Source organism: Ambystoma mexicanum, chromosome 11 (genome assembly GCF_040938575.1).
Source record: "Ambystoma mexicanum isolate Mex_15411 chromosome 11, UKY_AmexF1_1, whole genome shotgun sequence".
Taxonomy (NCBI): domain Eukaryota; kingdom Metazoa; phylum Chordata; class Amphibia; order Caudata; family Ambystomatidae; genus Ambystoma; species Ambystoma mexicanum.
Window position 1 is genome coordinate 1,374,626,226 of NC_090934.1, and position 13,952 is coordinate 1,374,640,177.

Here is a 13,952-nt window from a genome sequence, read left to right on the forward strand (position 1 = left end):
TGTGCCACAGATAGTAATGCGATGTTCTAGACTTCTCCCGCAGCTGGCTCCCCACCACCTTACATGATGAGATCTGAGCCACCCTAGAGGTACTAGAGCAGCTCTGTGATGTGCCCCAAGTGGGTGGTGGAAGCTCCTGCAAAACTTCGTTTAGATCAATAGCGGCCAGCCGTTATTGCATTAACTATACAAGCAAGCAATCAGTCTTTGTCATGAAGGCACCTAAAATAATAAAAGCTAGATTTTTTTTTGATTTTTTTTAAAACGAAATTCACAGGATCATCATCTATCATTAATTACTCGTGCAGGGAGCCCCGGGGCAGGATCTCTCTTCTTAAGTACGGTGCACCAGCTCTCTCGTGTCCTACCTGTTTTCTGGGCATAATGTAATGTTGCTTTACTCTGAAATCTGCTGTACTATTTGGGCCTATTGAAACAGGCGTTTTTATCCTAGGTAAATATACTAGACTCTGGCCTTGCAATGCAAACTGACAACCTGAGCTTTCTGCATGATGAGTACCAGAGCTTTGCATGTCAATACCTGAAAAAAAGAAGAGACTCCAGGGAGTACCAGAGTGTGCCAATAGTACCTGGTCGTTGGGTGCCAATACACCCTCCACCTCACCCCTAAAACCATTATCAGTGGTCGTTTGAGTATATGTAATGCTTATCTAATGGTTGGTGGTCATTGTACTTTTTTTTAAAAAAATGATGCATGTTCGCTTCGAGAAATGTAATTGCTCCTGTACGTATACCACTCTGTGGATGCAATGCCACAAAGGGCCTGCACTTGGGAGAGAAGTGCCCTATTGTGAACCCAGAACTACAACTCTACTTTTCCTCTTAAAGGTGCCGCTCCATCCTTCAAACCAATCATGGACATCACCTTTTACTACTCGGGTGAGTACATTTATTGGCAGGCAATTTAGGGCACGTTAAACAACGCCCTTCCTTTACTTTCTTGTGGGGGGAAAAATAACATAACGTTTACTTCTCTTTTACGCAGCTGTTGAAAGAAACAATTTGATGAGATTGTCCCAGAGTATTCCTTTCACTCCACTGCCCTCTAGAGGTAAGATAAAGTTTCTGTTTTGGTCTCATTTATCTCATTGTGAAAACAAACGATAGGGCACCAACTACAATGGCATCGTTGCACTCAGCAGTATCTAATGAAATGAACAATTAATGATACATTTCGCTTTTTTACACGAATTAGGTTTAAATGCATAAAGATGCATGAAAATGATCGGCTTAATGTGTGCGCATGAGGGATACGTGTGCGTCACGCCATTTTGTACATGCACGTGAGGTAGGGTGACCTATATTTTGAAAATAAAAAACCGAGACAGGCCCCAAATGTAAAAGTTGGATTAGATCCCCGAGCCAACCCTCCCACCCAGTTTTTGTATGTAGGCTGGTACGTCCCTCCTTGCTCTATAGACCCACGTTTACCTGGGGGTTGGAGGTTGAGAAGGTAGCTTTATAAAACTATACCAATGATAACATTTACGTTTGTGGGTCCAGAACGATGCACTCCACAAAGACTTGTGAACAAGAATGCAATGTCAAAACGGATGATACCAGGGAATGGCTGATTTATTTGTTTGTCTGCTGCAAAGCCATAAGTAAAATGTGTCACGATCGTATCGGAGGCCTGTTGGCCTCATTATGTGGGAGTAGCCAGTTGGGGTGCGGGGTGGAGAGAGGAAGTGATGGGGACTCTGTCTGGAGGGGAAGGCAGTTACGAATAAAGTAAAGTGATAAGCTGCTTCGTGTCTGTGGCGTTGCCCCGTGAGGGGATACGCACGCGGCGGCGTGACGTTGCACCTCGCCGCGTGCGCCTTAAATAAACGGGGCGTTCCCGGCCGCGTCAGAGCGACCGGGGAGCCCGAAGCGTGCAGACGTGTCCGAGTCGAGTCTGTGTGCGGATGGGCTCGCGAGCACGCAGTGGGGGCACCCAGAGACCCCCAACAGTGGCGACGAGTGTCGGATGCCCGGGCCCGGCGGTGAGCGCGATCCCGGACAATTTTTCTTATTACGAGTGAAACATCCGCGGATGTTTCACATCACGCCGAGGCCGCGGACCACACGCGGCTGGCGGCCATCTTGCCCACGAGGTGGAGGATCTTCCAACAGCTCCGGTTTGGAGCAGGAAGGCCATCCAAGCCTAATTTTTGGACTTACTGACTGCGGGCAGTACAACCCGCAGGCCCATGCCAGAATTTTGACATTTTGGCAAATTTTCAGGCGATGACGTCGTGTTGTAGCTGGAAGATGGACTGAGGTGGCTGGGCCTTCTCAGCCCATTCCTTTTAAAGCTCAATTTTTGGAAACATTCATTCACGGATCCTCTTCAGGACCCTCTTCAACCCCTTCATCATCATTACGTGGGGGATGACGCTCCAGTTTCTGCGGCCCACGTGGACACAAGGCGCCTCGAGGTACTATCCTTCAACCCTTTCATCATCACGTGGGTGGTGGCAGTGTGGGGAAAGGTGCAAGTTGCGGCCCTTAGGAGTGGAACAAGGGTGCCTGTGCGCTTGCGCCTATGAGTGATCCTGGTGCCCTGGAGGGTGCGACTGCCACGGCCTCGGAGGATTCGCAGGATGAAGGCCTAGTAGACCTGTTCCAGCAGAACCCCCCACAGCAAATCCCGCGTCCGACGACGTCTGGACTGCCTGCGCAACCGGTGGGTGCCGCTCCCCCTCCGATCCAACCACCACCCCTGGCCATGGCCCAAGCCAGGGCGCAAGCGGCCCTACAGCCGATTCCCGAGTTTGATGCTACGGGCCCCCCCTCCAGCCTGGGGCCCCGATGGAGGAGATGGATTGGACGGCTGGACATGTACTTTCGGGCCGCCCAGGTCACGGACAATGACAGCAAGGTGGCCACGATGCTGTACTCCGCAGGAGCGACCGTGCAGGAGATCTTTGAATCATTAACTCCAACGGACAACTCCTATGATCAAGCCAAAGCCGCCCTCCTCGCGCACTTCGTCCCCCTTGCCAACGTGGACTTTGAAAGGTTCGTCATGCTGTCGGCCAAACAGAAGGAAGAGGAGACGCTTGACACCTTCTATGGCCGCCTGCGCCGCCTGTCACAAGGGTGTGCGTGGGGGGATGCGGAGGACATGATAAGGACCATGTTGATCCAGGCATGCTCATCAGGCAAGCTGAGGCGACAAGTCCTAAGAGAGCCCGGACTCACTCTGCCCAGGATCCTGGAGCTCGGGAGATGCCATGAGGTGGCGGAGGCTCGAGCCAATAAAATGGAGGCCGGATCCCGCGCTGCGAGACCGGAGGAGGTGTGCGCCGTCTGGCGGGGCGGCAGAGGAGTGCGAAAACCCGGCATACCTCCCAGAGACAGAGCGGGGAAGCCGGTAGAGTCGTGCCAGAAGTGCGGATATGACCTCCCCCACTCATCGGAGTGCATGGCAAAAGGAAAGATTTGCGGACGCTGTGGTGTGCCTGACCACTTCTCGAGGGTGTGCAGGGCGACTCTGCCTGTACTTATTCCGAGAGGACAACCCCGTCTATGGGCCCCGCGGCAATACCGCCCGCCGAATGTAGCTCAGGTGGAACAAGTGGAACCAGAGGAGGCGCTGGCGGAAGAAGTGGAGGAGGAGGATGAGGAGAACATCTTCTTCGTCTCCAGCATGGAGGTCCTCAAGGGAAGGAGCAGAAGACAGCCGAGATGTATCGTGGAGGTAAACTGCTCGCCGGTCCCAGTGCTAGTCGACACGGGAGCCTCTGTCAATGTCATGGCGAGAGGACATTACGCTGCGCTCAACCCAACCCCGAGGCTGGCGACGCCAAGAGCCCGCATCTTCGCATTTGGTGGGCGGGAGCCCCTGCCACTCGACGGGGCGTTCGTCGCCAAGGTGGAACACGACGGGTCGAAGATCAGGGCCCGCTTCTATGTGACCCCGGTGAGCAGCAACACCCTGCTCAGCTGTGCGGCAGCGGAGGCCCTTGGCATAGTCAGCTTCGCCTATTCAGTATACTTGGAGGACATCAACGACCTGCTGGACAAGTATGCTGACATCTTCAAAGGGATCGGGAGGATGAACGGCGACCCCGTGAGGCTCCACATTGACGAGTCGGTACAGCCCATAGCCCTGAAGCACAGGCGAATTCCATCTCATCTAAGGGACCAGGTGGACAGGGAACTCGATAACCTGGTGAACCTGGACGTAATTGAAAAGGTGGAGGGCCCCACACCATGGGTATCCCCCATTGTCGTAGCGAGGAAACCCAAACAACCGGACTCCGTCCGAATCTGTGTGGACATGCGATTGCCCAACAAGGCCATCAGGAGAGAATGACACCTGACCCCGACGATCGATGACATCATTGCTGAAGTGCAAGGGGCCCGGTTCTTCTCGAAGTTGGACTTACGAGCTGGGTATCACCAAGTTGTCCTCCACCCAGAGTCCCGTTATATAACGACTTTCACCACCCACAGGGGACTCTATAGATACAAGCGTCTGAGCTTCGGAGTGTCGTCTGCAGCCGAGGTATTTCAGAACTTAATCCGAGGCGCCCTCGCGGACCTGGAGGGCGTCCTGAACATTAGCGACGACATTCTGGTCTTTGCGAGGACCGAACCAGACCACTTGAAACGCCTAGCCAAGACCCTCGAGAGGCTGCAGTCGCTGGGGCTCACCCTCCACAAGGACAAGTGTGAGTTCCTCCGCCCGACCATTGAGTTTTTTGGTTTCATCTTCAAGGAGGGTGGGGTATCTCCTGACCCCAAGAAGGTCCAAGACATCAAGACGGCACGCCCCCCTGAGTCCGCATCAGAGGTGCGGAGCTTCCTGGGAATGGTGACGTACTGTGGGCGCTTCATCAAGAATCTCGCCTCGAGGTCGGAACCTCTGAGGGCCCTGACGAAAAAGGATACCATCTGGCAGTGGGGCCCGTTAGAACAGTCGGCATTCGAGGACATCAAGGGTGCCCTGACAGCAGATGACACCGTGGCTTTCTTTGACCCCGCCCTGGAGTCGGAGATTGTTGTGGACGCCAGCCCGTTTGGCCTCGGGGCGGTCCTCACCCAGGTGGGCAGAGATGGGGGAATAAGGCCCGTGGCATATGCGAGCAAAGCCCTCTCCGAGACCGAGCAGAGGTACTCACAGATTGAACGGGAGGCCCTGGCGGTTCTGTGGGGCTGCCGGCATTTTCGGCTCTATGTACTGGGGAGACCCGTGACAGTGGTAACAGACCACAAACCACTGATTCCGATCATGGCCGGATCCTCCTCCAAACCACCAGCCAGGATCGAGCGATGGATGCTGGCCCTCCTGGAATATGGCGTCACCTTAATCTACAGGCCGGGGGCCAATAATGCGGCTGACTACCTGTCCAGGCATCCAGTGGGCAGGGGCGGACCCGCACAAGAGTCGTGTGCAGAGGAAGCCGATGATCATGTCAGCATGGTGGTCGAGAGCGCCACCCCCAATGCAATGCCGCTACCCGAGCTGGAGAGCGCGGCAGCCAATGATGAATGCTTCCGCATCCTGAGGAGCTCGATGCAGTCGGGGTCCTGGAAGGCCGTGCTGGAGTTGGTGGCAGGGCGCACTCAAGAAGCCAAGGTGACCCTCGAGCAACTTTGGAAGGTGAAGGATGAACTGTCCTTCACGGAGTCGGGCCTGCTGCTGCGGGGTGATCGCCTGGTGGTGCCGGGCTCCAAGGTCCACGAAGTTATCAACCTGGCACACCAGGGACACCAAGGGGCCGCCAAAACGAAGGCGAGGCTGAGGCTGAAGGTGTGGTTCCCCGAGCTGGAGAGAAAAGTGGACGACTTTGTAGCGGCCTGCGTATGGTGCCAGGCGGCTTCCCCAGTACAGCGGGAGCCCGAAATTGAAGTAATGCCACGGGGGACCCGCCCGTGGGAGGTCGTACATGCGGACTTCGGATCCACGGCCGTGGGTACTCACTTCCTAGCCATCGTCGATGAGTACTCGCGATACCCGGAGGTGGAATTCGTCGAGTCGGTGGCGTTTGAGCACGTGGTGGGCGCTGTGGAGAAAATCTTTGCCACCCATGGGTTCCCCGTGACCCTGTGCTCGGACAATGGATCCCCATTCCAAAGCGCGAGGTTCTCGGCGTTCCTCGAGAGCTGTGGAGTGGCCCACCGGAAGGTGTCCCCATTGTGGCCCCGCGCGAACGGGGATGCAGAGAGGCTGATGAGGACATTAAACAAAACGTTCCGGATAGCCCAGGGGCAAGACCAGCCTCTCCAGCGGGCGCTATACCAGTTCCTAAGAGTGTACCGCACCACCCCACACGCCTCGACTGGGGTGGCCCCGGCTGAGGCTCTATTCCGTAGGTGCCCCCGAGGTCTCCTCCCGGAGGTGCAGGAAAAGGTACCCGGCGTAATAGACGACCAACGGCTGGAACCGGGCGACGAAGTGCTGATTAGGAATCAGCATCCCCATGGGAAACTCTCGCTTCCATATGAACCCGAGCCGCTGGACGTAGTGGCAGTGAAGGGATCGATGGTAACGGCCTCGGACGGGAAGTCGGCCGTCACCCGAAATGTGAGTTTCTTCAAGAAACTGGGGGACTCTCGGACTGAACTCCCGCCTGACCCGGATGAGACTGTCCTCCCGGATGAAGATACCCCCCGGGGGGAATTCTTGGGGTCACCAGAACGAGACACTGGAGCGGCGGGGAGTCCGGCGGCTGAGGTAGGTGGGAGGTACCCCCAGAGGGCTGGGCGAGGGAGACCTGCCTACCTCGGAGACTACGTGCTGGGGCCGATTGACTGTGTTCCGGAGTGAAGGGGATCTGGGAGGCTGATAATAAAAGGGGGCATGGGTTTTGTAAGTTCACAAATGACATTGTGTGCAGTGATATGGTTGACGTGTCTGTTTGTTATTGTTCCTCCCGGAAAAAGGAGGAGTGTGGCGTTGCCCCGTGAGGGGATACGCACGCGGCGGCGTGACGTTGCACGTCGCCGCGTGCGCCTTAAATAAACGGGGCGTTCCCGGCCGCGTCAGAGCGACCGGGGAGCCCGAAGCGTGCAGACGTGTCCGAGTCGAGTCTGTGTGCGGATGGGCTCGCGAGCACGCAGTGGGGGCACCCAGAGACCCCCAACAGTGTCCAGCTTCTCTGTTCGAAGGCCCGACCGGCAGCACGGGTGGTGGGCCGGTTCCCCAATTACATTGATAACGAAGGAGGGCACAAACTCCCGCATTCTTCAGGCGAAGCGCACCGTCTAGAACCGAGCCCACGCCACGCCTCACAACACGCCTGTGTGATGGTGGTGCTCCCAGCGAGCAGACCAGCCAGCCTTTTGAGGCCACGCTGTGGGTCGGAAGCATGCCCGGGTGACGGCAGTGATTGGCATCAGACGGCCCTGGCAGGACAGCACATCGCCGGCCCCAACCATGCATCAGATGGCCCTGGCAGGAGGGTGCAGTGCCGGCCCCAACCATGCCCAGTCCGGGGGGGGGGGGCGAGCAGTACAGAGACGCAACCCTTCTCGACGGCGCTGTACAAGGACACCCAAGCAGGGGCGGGACCTACGAGCCGGATCAGCAGGGGGTGAGAGCAAACCCTGCACCAGTTGAACATTCAGAGCCCAGTCCATGTGCCTCCCCCAGCACAAAGCGCGTGAAGAACATTGTACAGGGGCTATTAATCCCAACTACCCCCAACCACCCAAATAACAGAGAAGGCCGCAGGCTCGACGCCCAGGAGTTTCTCAGGTACCACAGAGAGAGACAATACTTGTGGGTAGGGGCCCCATCACGGCGTGAGACAGGAAAGGGGCGCAGCCATGTCAACGAAAGACATCCCTGCCACTGTAGCAGCATGTCCATTAGAGACTTTTCACATGGTGCAGAGTGAGATCAACCCATTGCAAGTGCCCGCAGCATTTGACCTTATGGACACAAGTAACCTGCTGCCGAGGTGGGTCAGGTTATCAAAAGACATTAAAGCTTAAATAGGGGCCATGGGATACGTAGATGATGACAGAAAGAAGAATCTGCTGACCCTGGCCATAGGTGCGGCAGTCCGGGACATTCTATACAAACTTGTGGGTGAAGAAAAAGCAACGTGTCTAGAAATCCAGGAGGCCTTGACCACATAATTTGCACATTATACAAATGTCGGCTACGAGCGGCACATCTTCCATACAACAATGCAGGAACTGGGGAAGACCCTAGAAAATTTGGAAGGAATTAGCACTCAATTATTTTCAGGCCCAGAGGCACTGTTGCGTTTGATCGAAGATGGCCACATAGAACGAGCGCTCCATGCTGGGAGTATTCGGATCACTGATTAATCCTGTGTGGCGCTGTGAATCTCCTCAACATTGGTCGGGCTACAATATAAGAACGGGGAGGGCAGCTGCCGGCTTGCGGCTGGCATTCTCGTGGGTGCCAGCTGGGCCCGGCTGCTGCCCTTGGCTGGTCTTCCTGCTGGGCCTTCTCCCACGGTTGCACAGGAGGGTACCCTGATGATTTACGCTCCCACCGGACTCAGGAACTCAGTCGACCTGACTGCACACCCTACAGTATATCCACAGTTCCTCCATATGAGACCCAGGGGCTTCCAGGTGCGGTAAAGTCCACGTAACCTGCCGTGGACACCCTAGAGCTGCAGGCCCAGACATAACTACGCACATGGCTCCATGACACCTTTGTATTCTACTTGATGAGTGTATTGTATGTTCAGCACCCACACACGGACTTTGAAACACCCAATCAACTGATACTGTGGCATATAGGGACAAACGTGCAATGCTGTGAAAGCCCCTTTTAACGGAACCGCTAAAGTTATATGGTCTGATTACTAAGTCTACGTTGGAGGCCACAACCATTCGAGAGGAACCAGACAACGTACCTGACAGCGGACTACACCCCCTGATCAACTGCTTACTTCCACAACGTTGTGTACCGAGGGGCCCTGAGACAGGGAGCTTGCGCCGCACCACACGCTGTGGGAACTGACCTACCTATGTTTCTGAGACCTGGCAGGATACACCTACATGCCCCCTCCACCCCCCTAATTGCAGAGGCGTCTTAGAAATGGTCAGCAATCGACCAGGAGTCTGAAATTGGACATCAGCACCTGCAGACCCTAGGCTTTGAAGTCTCTGGCGGTCATCATTAACTTGTCTTACACACAACTCACCCCTTCAAGAGGCCCCCCGAGACACTGGGTCTGCTTGGCTTGTGGTGAACATTAGAGGGCCCCTGCCCAGGAACACCCGAGTACCTGGCCTCCCAGTTGCTAGGTGCTGTGGTCACGTGGCTGTCTAGCCCCGACAGGGGCGCATATAGACACTGCGGCCACCAACTATATGGAATTGATCCTGTGAGGCGGTGGTAACCTTTGCTAACGAGAACCCCGTGGTCACACCCTAAATATATGTACCAACGTGAGAGGCCACAGTGCATCCAAAAGACAGGGGACTACTGGCTGCAACTGGGTCGACCCCCTCTTGCCCGGTGCAGCTATCAGGCCCCGGGACGGTGAGCATTGTGAGACGACCCTTAAGCCTACCATTGTTTGAACTCGCCCAGAGTAGCGAAACTCCATTCTACTTGCTCGGGACTGAGTTATCTGACCTCCTTCTGCCACCCAGCGAACTTTAATCCAACCCACATAGACTGATGACCGGATTTGTGGACGACAGAGCCCTGCCCTTGTGCAGTATACCTCTGTCTACCAGGTCCAGCAAACGACTGCCGCAAGGGCCGCGCTTCATCTCAGATAGACTATACATGTGGGGTCGACTCCACACCCACTAAAGGCTACCATTTGGAATCTCCTGTCGATAAGCATACTCTCGGACAGTATGACTAAGGGAGCCAACAAAAAACAAAGCTCCATCAGTATGTATACAAAGATAACGCAGACATTGGCGGAACCGCAGCCGGGGCAAGAGACAGCCATTTCTTCGCTTCCTGATAGCCCAGAAACATCGAAAATGTTTGAATATATGCGTGAGGGATTCACGACCTTACACTCAAAGTTAGACGACATGAGTGGGACTATTTGCTCAACCAAGGCCCATATGGAAAAGACAGACAACCGAGTGACGTAGGTTGAAAATAGAATGAGTACTGCTGAGGACAATATTAGCGCCCTACGTTCCAAGATGAACACTTTGTCCAGGCGAGTCCAAGAGATCAGTAAGAAAAATGAGGATCTTGAATCACGCTCTAGGTGCAACAATATTCGCATCATTGGCATTCCAGAGGACAACATTGAGGGTCTCATGGAAGACTACATCGAACAAACCCTACTGTCCCTACTGGACGCCCCAAAATTGTCCCCACAATTTGCTGTCGAAAGGGCCCCTTGATCTCTAATGGCTAAGCCCAAGCCGGGGGCCCCTCCCCACCGTATTATAGCAAGGGTGATAAACTACCGCAACAGGGACGCCCTGTTACGTGCTGCAAGGGTCAAGGGTGACCTGTTCCTGGGATCCTTCAGGGTCCATCTGTACCCTGATTTTTCCACTACCGTTCAGCAGGAGTGGAAGACCTTCCTGGCCGTGAAGAAGAGACTGCAGGATCTGGGAGTCAAGTACTTTGTTATATCCTGCCAAGCTTAGGATCGAGCATGCAAACCAGGTTTTCTTCTTCACCATCCCAAAAGAGGCGAACAAATTGATCGAAGAACACTTCCCTGGGTGATCGGCCCAGTGCGATTGTGCCCAGGAATGTCCCCGACTGAGACTTTTGACTTGTTAATCTCCACTGTGGGCTAGTCTTAGGAGTGAATCCTGATATGTACCCTTTGCCGAGGGGATCCCTCTTTTCCAGTGATTGGACCCGCATGTTTGACCCATGTTGTAGCAATGATAGTTATGTCAGTGAATCTTGCACCACAGTATACCTAGTCTATATCCCAGTACGAGCGCGCTCCCGCTCGATTGGTGTTAAAGCCCCCAGACAAGGTCGCCAATGGTTATGTTTTTGGTTTAGTTCCTATTTGTGTATCACCTCTATGATTGGGAGAGGAGTGGGGGAGGTCGGAGAGGGGGGTTATAGTTGAAAAATTGCTTGGCGAGCGACCGGGAACTGGAACCCTTTCTTTACACTTAACGAGACCGGTGGGCTTATTGCCCTACACTCATAGGCCGGGATGTTGCGCTGTAACTTCTGTCTTAGACTGTTATATATTGATATTATACAATTGGTGGAACAATAGTTGATGTTCTCACATGCATGAGCTGGAACGTTAGGGGACTGGGAAATTATACAAAAATGCGGAACTGCAGCTGTATATAGAGAAACATCATGTTCACCTGCTTTTCTTACAGGAAACACACGCCCTTGCGAGAGATTTGCAAAATCTTGGGGCCCTCAGTGGGTATTATACTGTCTACTCCACCCAGAACTGAGGTGTCATGACCCTTATTCCAATTCCAGCAGAAGGCAATACACATAGATCCCGCAGGGCATTACGTTTTACTTTTTGAAGACTGTTGGTTGATGTTGCAACAAGCAGATCTAGACCAAGGAACATTTGGGGCCCTTTCCGCTTCTAGATCTCCTTCTTGTCTGCCAACTCAGGAGATGAGACCGGTGCACCACTGTCCCTCTCGCCGTCACCAATTAGCCGATATGTATTGCAGTTGTATGACAGATTCAATGTTTATTCCTCTTTGTATGCTTTAATATTATTCTAATATCATGGTTGACACATGTACTTGTATCTGCACTACATGTGGTCTTAATGACCTGAGATGTTACAGTTTGTTCGCTGTTGCGTTGCCAAGCTAATAACAAATACATTTAAAAAGAAATTAAAAATTATTTTCGGGCCCATGGCAAGATGGCTCATATGTACTCGTACTGATTGATGAATACTCGAGATTCCATGAGGTCCAGAGCATACCATCCATAGCTGCCACTGCAGTCATCCCGGCCCTAGAACGGATTCTCAGAGCCTATGGCATCCCAAAGGTCATCAGGTCAGATAATGGACCACCTTTCACAAGCCATGACTTTTCCCATTTTGCGGACTACATGGGTTTAAAACATCGCAAGATAACACCCCTCTGGCCACATGCCACTGGCATGGCCGAGCGTTTTATGTCCAGCGTTAAGAGAAACCTGCAAATTTCACAAGTCGTGGAAAGACCATTCAAACAAGTTCTATACCAGTTCCTGAGAGAATACAGACATACTCCACATTGCTCCACAGGCGAATGCCCAGCTGATCTCCTGTTTGGACGACTTATCAGAACCCGGCTCCCACATAACCCCGAAGAAGGAATGGACCCCCATAAGGACCGCAATGTGAGATTACGAGATGCAGCTGCCAAGCAGACTATGGGGGTCATTCTTAGTTGGGCGGTAAGGGTTACCGGGCACCAGTAAGGAGACCGGTGCCGGTAAACCCTTACCGCCCAATTCCGAGGTCCCTTAGCGGGAACCGCAAAGAACATGTGGTCTGACCACACGTCTTTTACGGGTCCCGCTAAGGGACCAGGGCGCTAATTACGGGCCTGCTATTCGCGGGCCCGTGATTAGCGCCTTCCCGATTCCCATTGAGCCCTATGGGGGCTCAAATGGGAATGGGGAATGGTTGGTTGAATGGGGACTTACCGGGTCCGCACAGGTCGGAATGTCCTGGTAAGTCCCCATTCAACCAGACCGGACACGGACCCGGCATTGGAGGCAGCCATGGTGCTAATAGCACCATGGCTGCCTCCAATCTCGGAAGGACCCCCTATGAAAGGAGTGGCTGATGCCAGAAAGGTGCCAGAGAATCTGTGAACATTGGAGATCAGATCCTGGTGAAGCATGTGAAACAAAGAAAGGAAGACTCCATATTCACTCCCAAGACCCTCACCATGTCACGCCGCAATGGCACCATGGTCACAGCAAGTGATGGCAATGGGTGGACCATCACAAGAAATGTGTCCCATTTCAAGAAGGCTGGGGTGAAGACCCTCAGAGAAAGTAACACTGACAGAGATACACAGGGAGAATCAGACAAGTCCCATCTGGCGTACATTGAGGCATCCGAGGAAGAATGGGTGGCAAGGGAGGTCTCTTGGCATCCCACGCAGAGGGCCCACCAGCGGGGTGCCCTGTGAGGGTCAAAATAAAACCCATGAGACTGTTAGAGGTGATGGAGTGACACCCACTTAGTGTTCAAGGAGGGGGAAGATGTCACATTTGTAACGGAGGCCTGTTAGCCTCATTTTGTGGGAGGGGTCAGTTGGGATGCAGGGTGGAGAGAGGAAGTGACTGGGACTCTGGGCTGGGGAGGCTCTTTTTACAGATAAAGTAAAGTGATGAGCCTCTTGGTGTCCGGATACTCTGTTCTAAAGCCCCACCCATAGCACGGGCGGCGGGCCGGTTCCCCAAATACAAAATGGCTGTGGCAGAAGATACTCTTCTTTTCTTAAAGATATATTGTAACCTGCTTCAAAAATGGAGATAAGTTTATCGTTTCTGTCATTCTTTGGGACATGAAATACTATTACCATATGTAGATCATAAATGTGGAATGTGCACTTCTTATTAATGGCGGTGTTATCATTAATGGCGGTGTTATCAGGAGCAAACAAACTAAGCAGACACACCATGCATACCCATTCACAGACTTTGTCCATCTCAATCCCCTCCATCCGATCTAACCAGCTCTGTGGCTCTCCCTCATTCTTTTCTTTCACCCCATTTTTCCTTATCTACCTCCCTCTCACTGCCTGTCCCCGCCCCAGGTCGCTCTTTGTCTCTGTCACCTCAAGTTCTTTATCACCTCTGCTTCCCCTAAATGAGCATGATTGATGAAGTGTGGCTGGGAGCTCCAACGAACACTGGGTGGTTTGGGTGAATATCCCCTAGGCATTTTTTTAAATAATGGGTTAAAATGGTGCCATTTGCAGCACGCTTTTTGTGAACAATTGGGTAAAAATTGATAGAATTTATAACTGGTTCTGTAAAATAACAGATGAAATAATCCACTAGATGACCA

The 13,952-nt window shown here is 53.3% G+C and overlaps 1 protein-coding gene across 1 annotated transcript in view; it reads left to right on the plus strand.

Annotated features, from left to right (window-relative positions):
* Positions 1 to 13,952, plus strand: part of LOC138504450 (transient receptor potential cation channel subfamily M member 7-like) — a 1,624,316-nt gene that overhangs the window by 1,483,815 nt on the left and 126,549 nt on the right. Inside the window, exons 32-33 of the mRNA XM_069624957.1 lie at positions 850 to 900; positions 1,007 to 1,072. Coding sequence (XP_069481058.1) covers positions 850 to 900; positions 1,007 to 1,072 — 117 coding nt within the window. The remainder of the gene's footprint in view (positions 1 to 849; positions 901 to 1,006; positions 1,073 to 13,952) is intronic.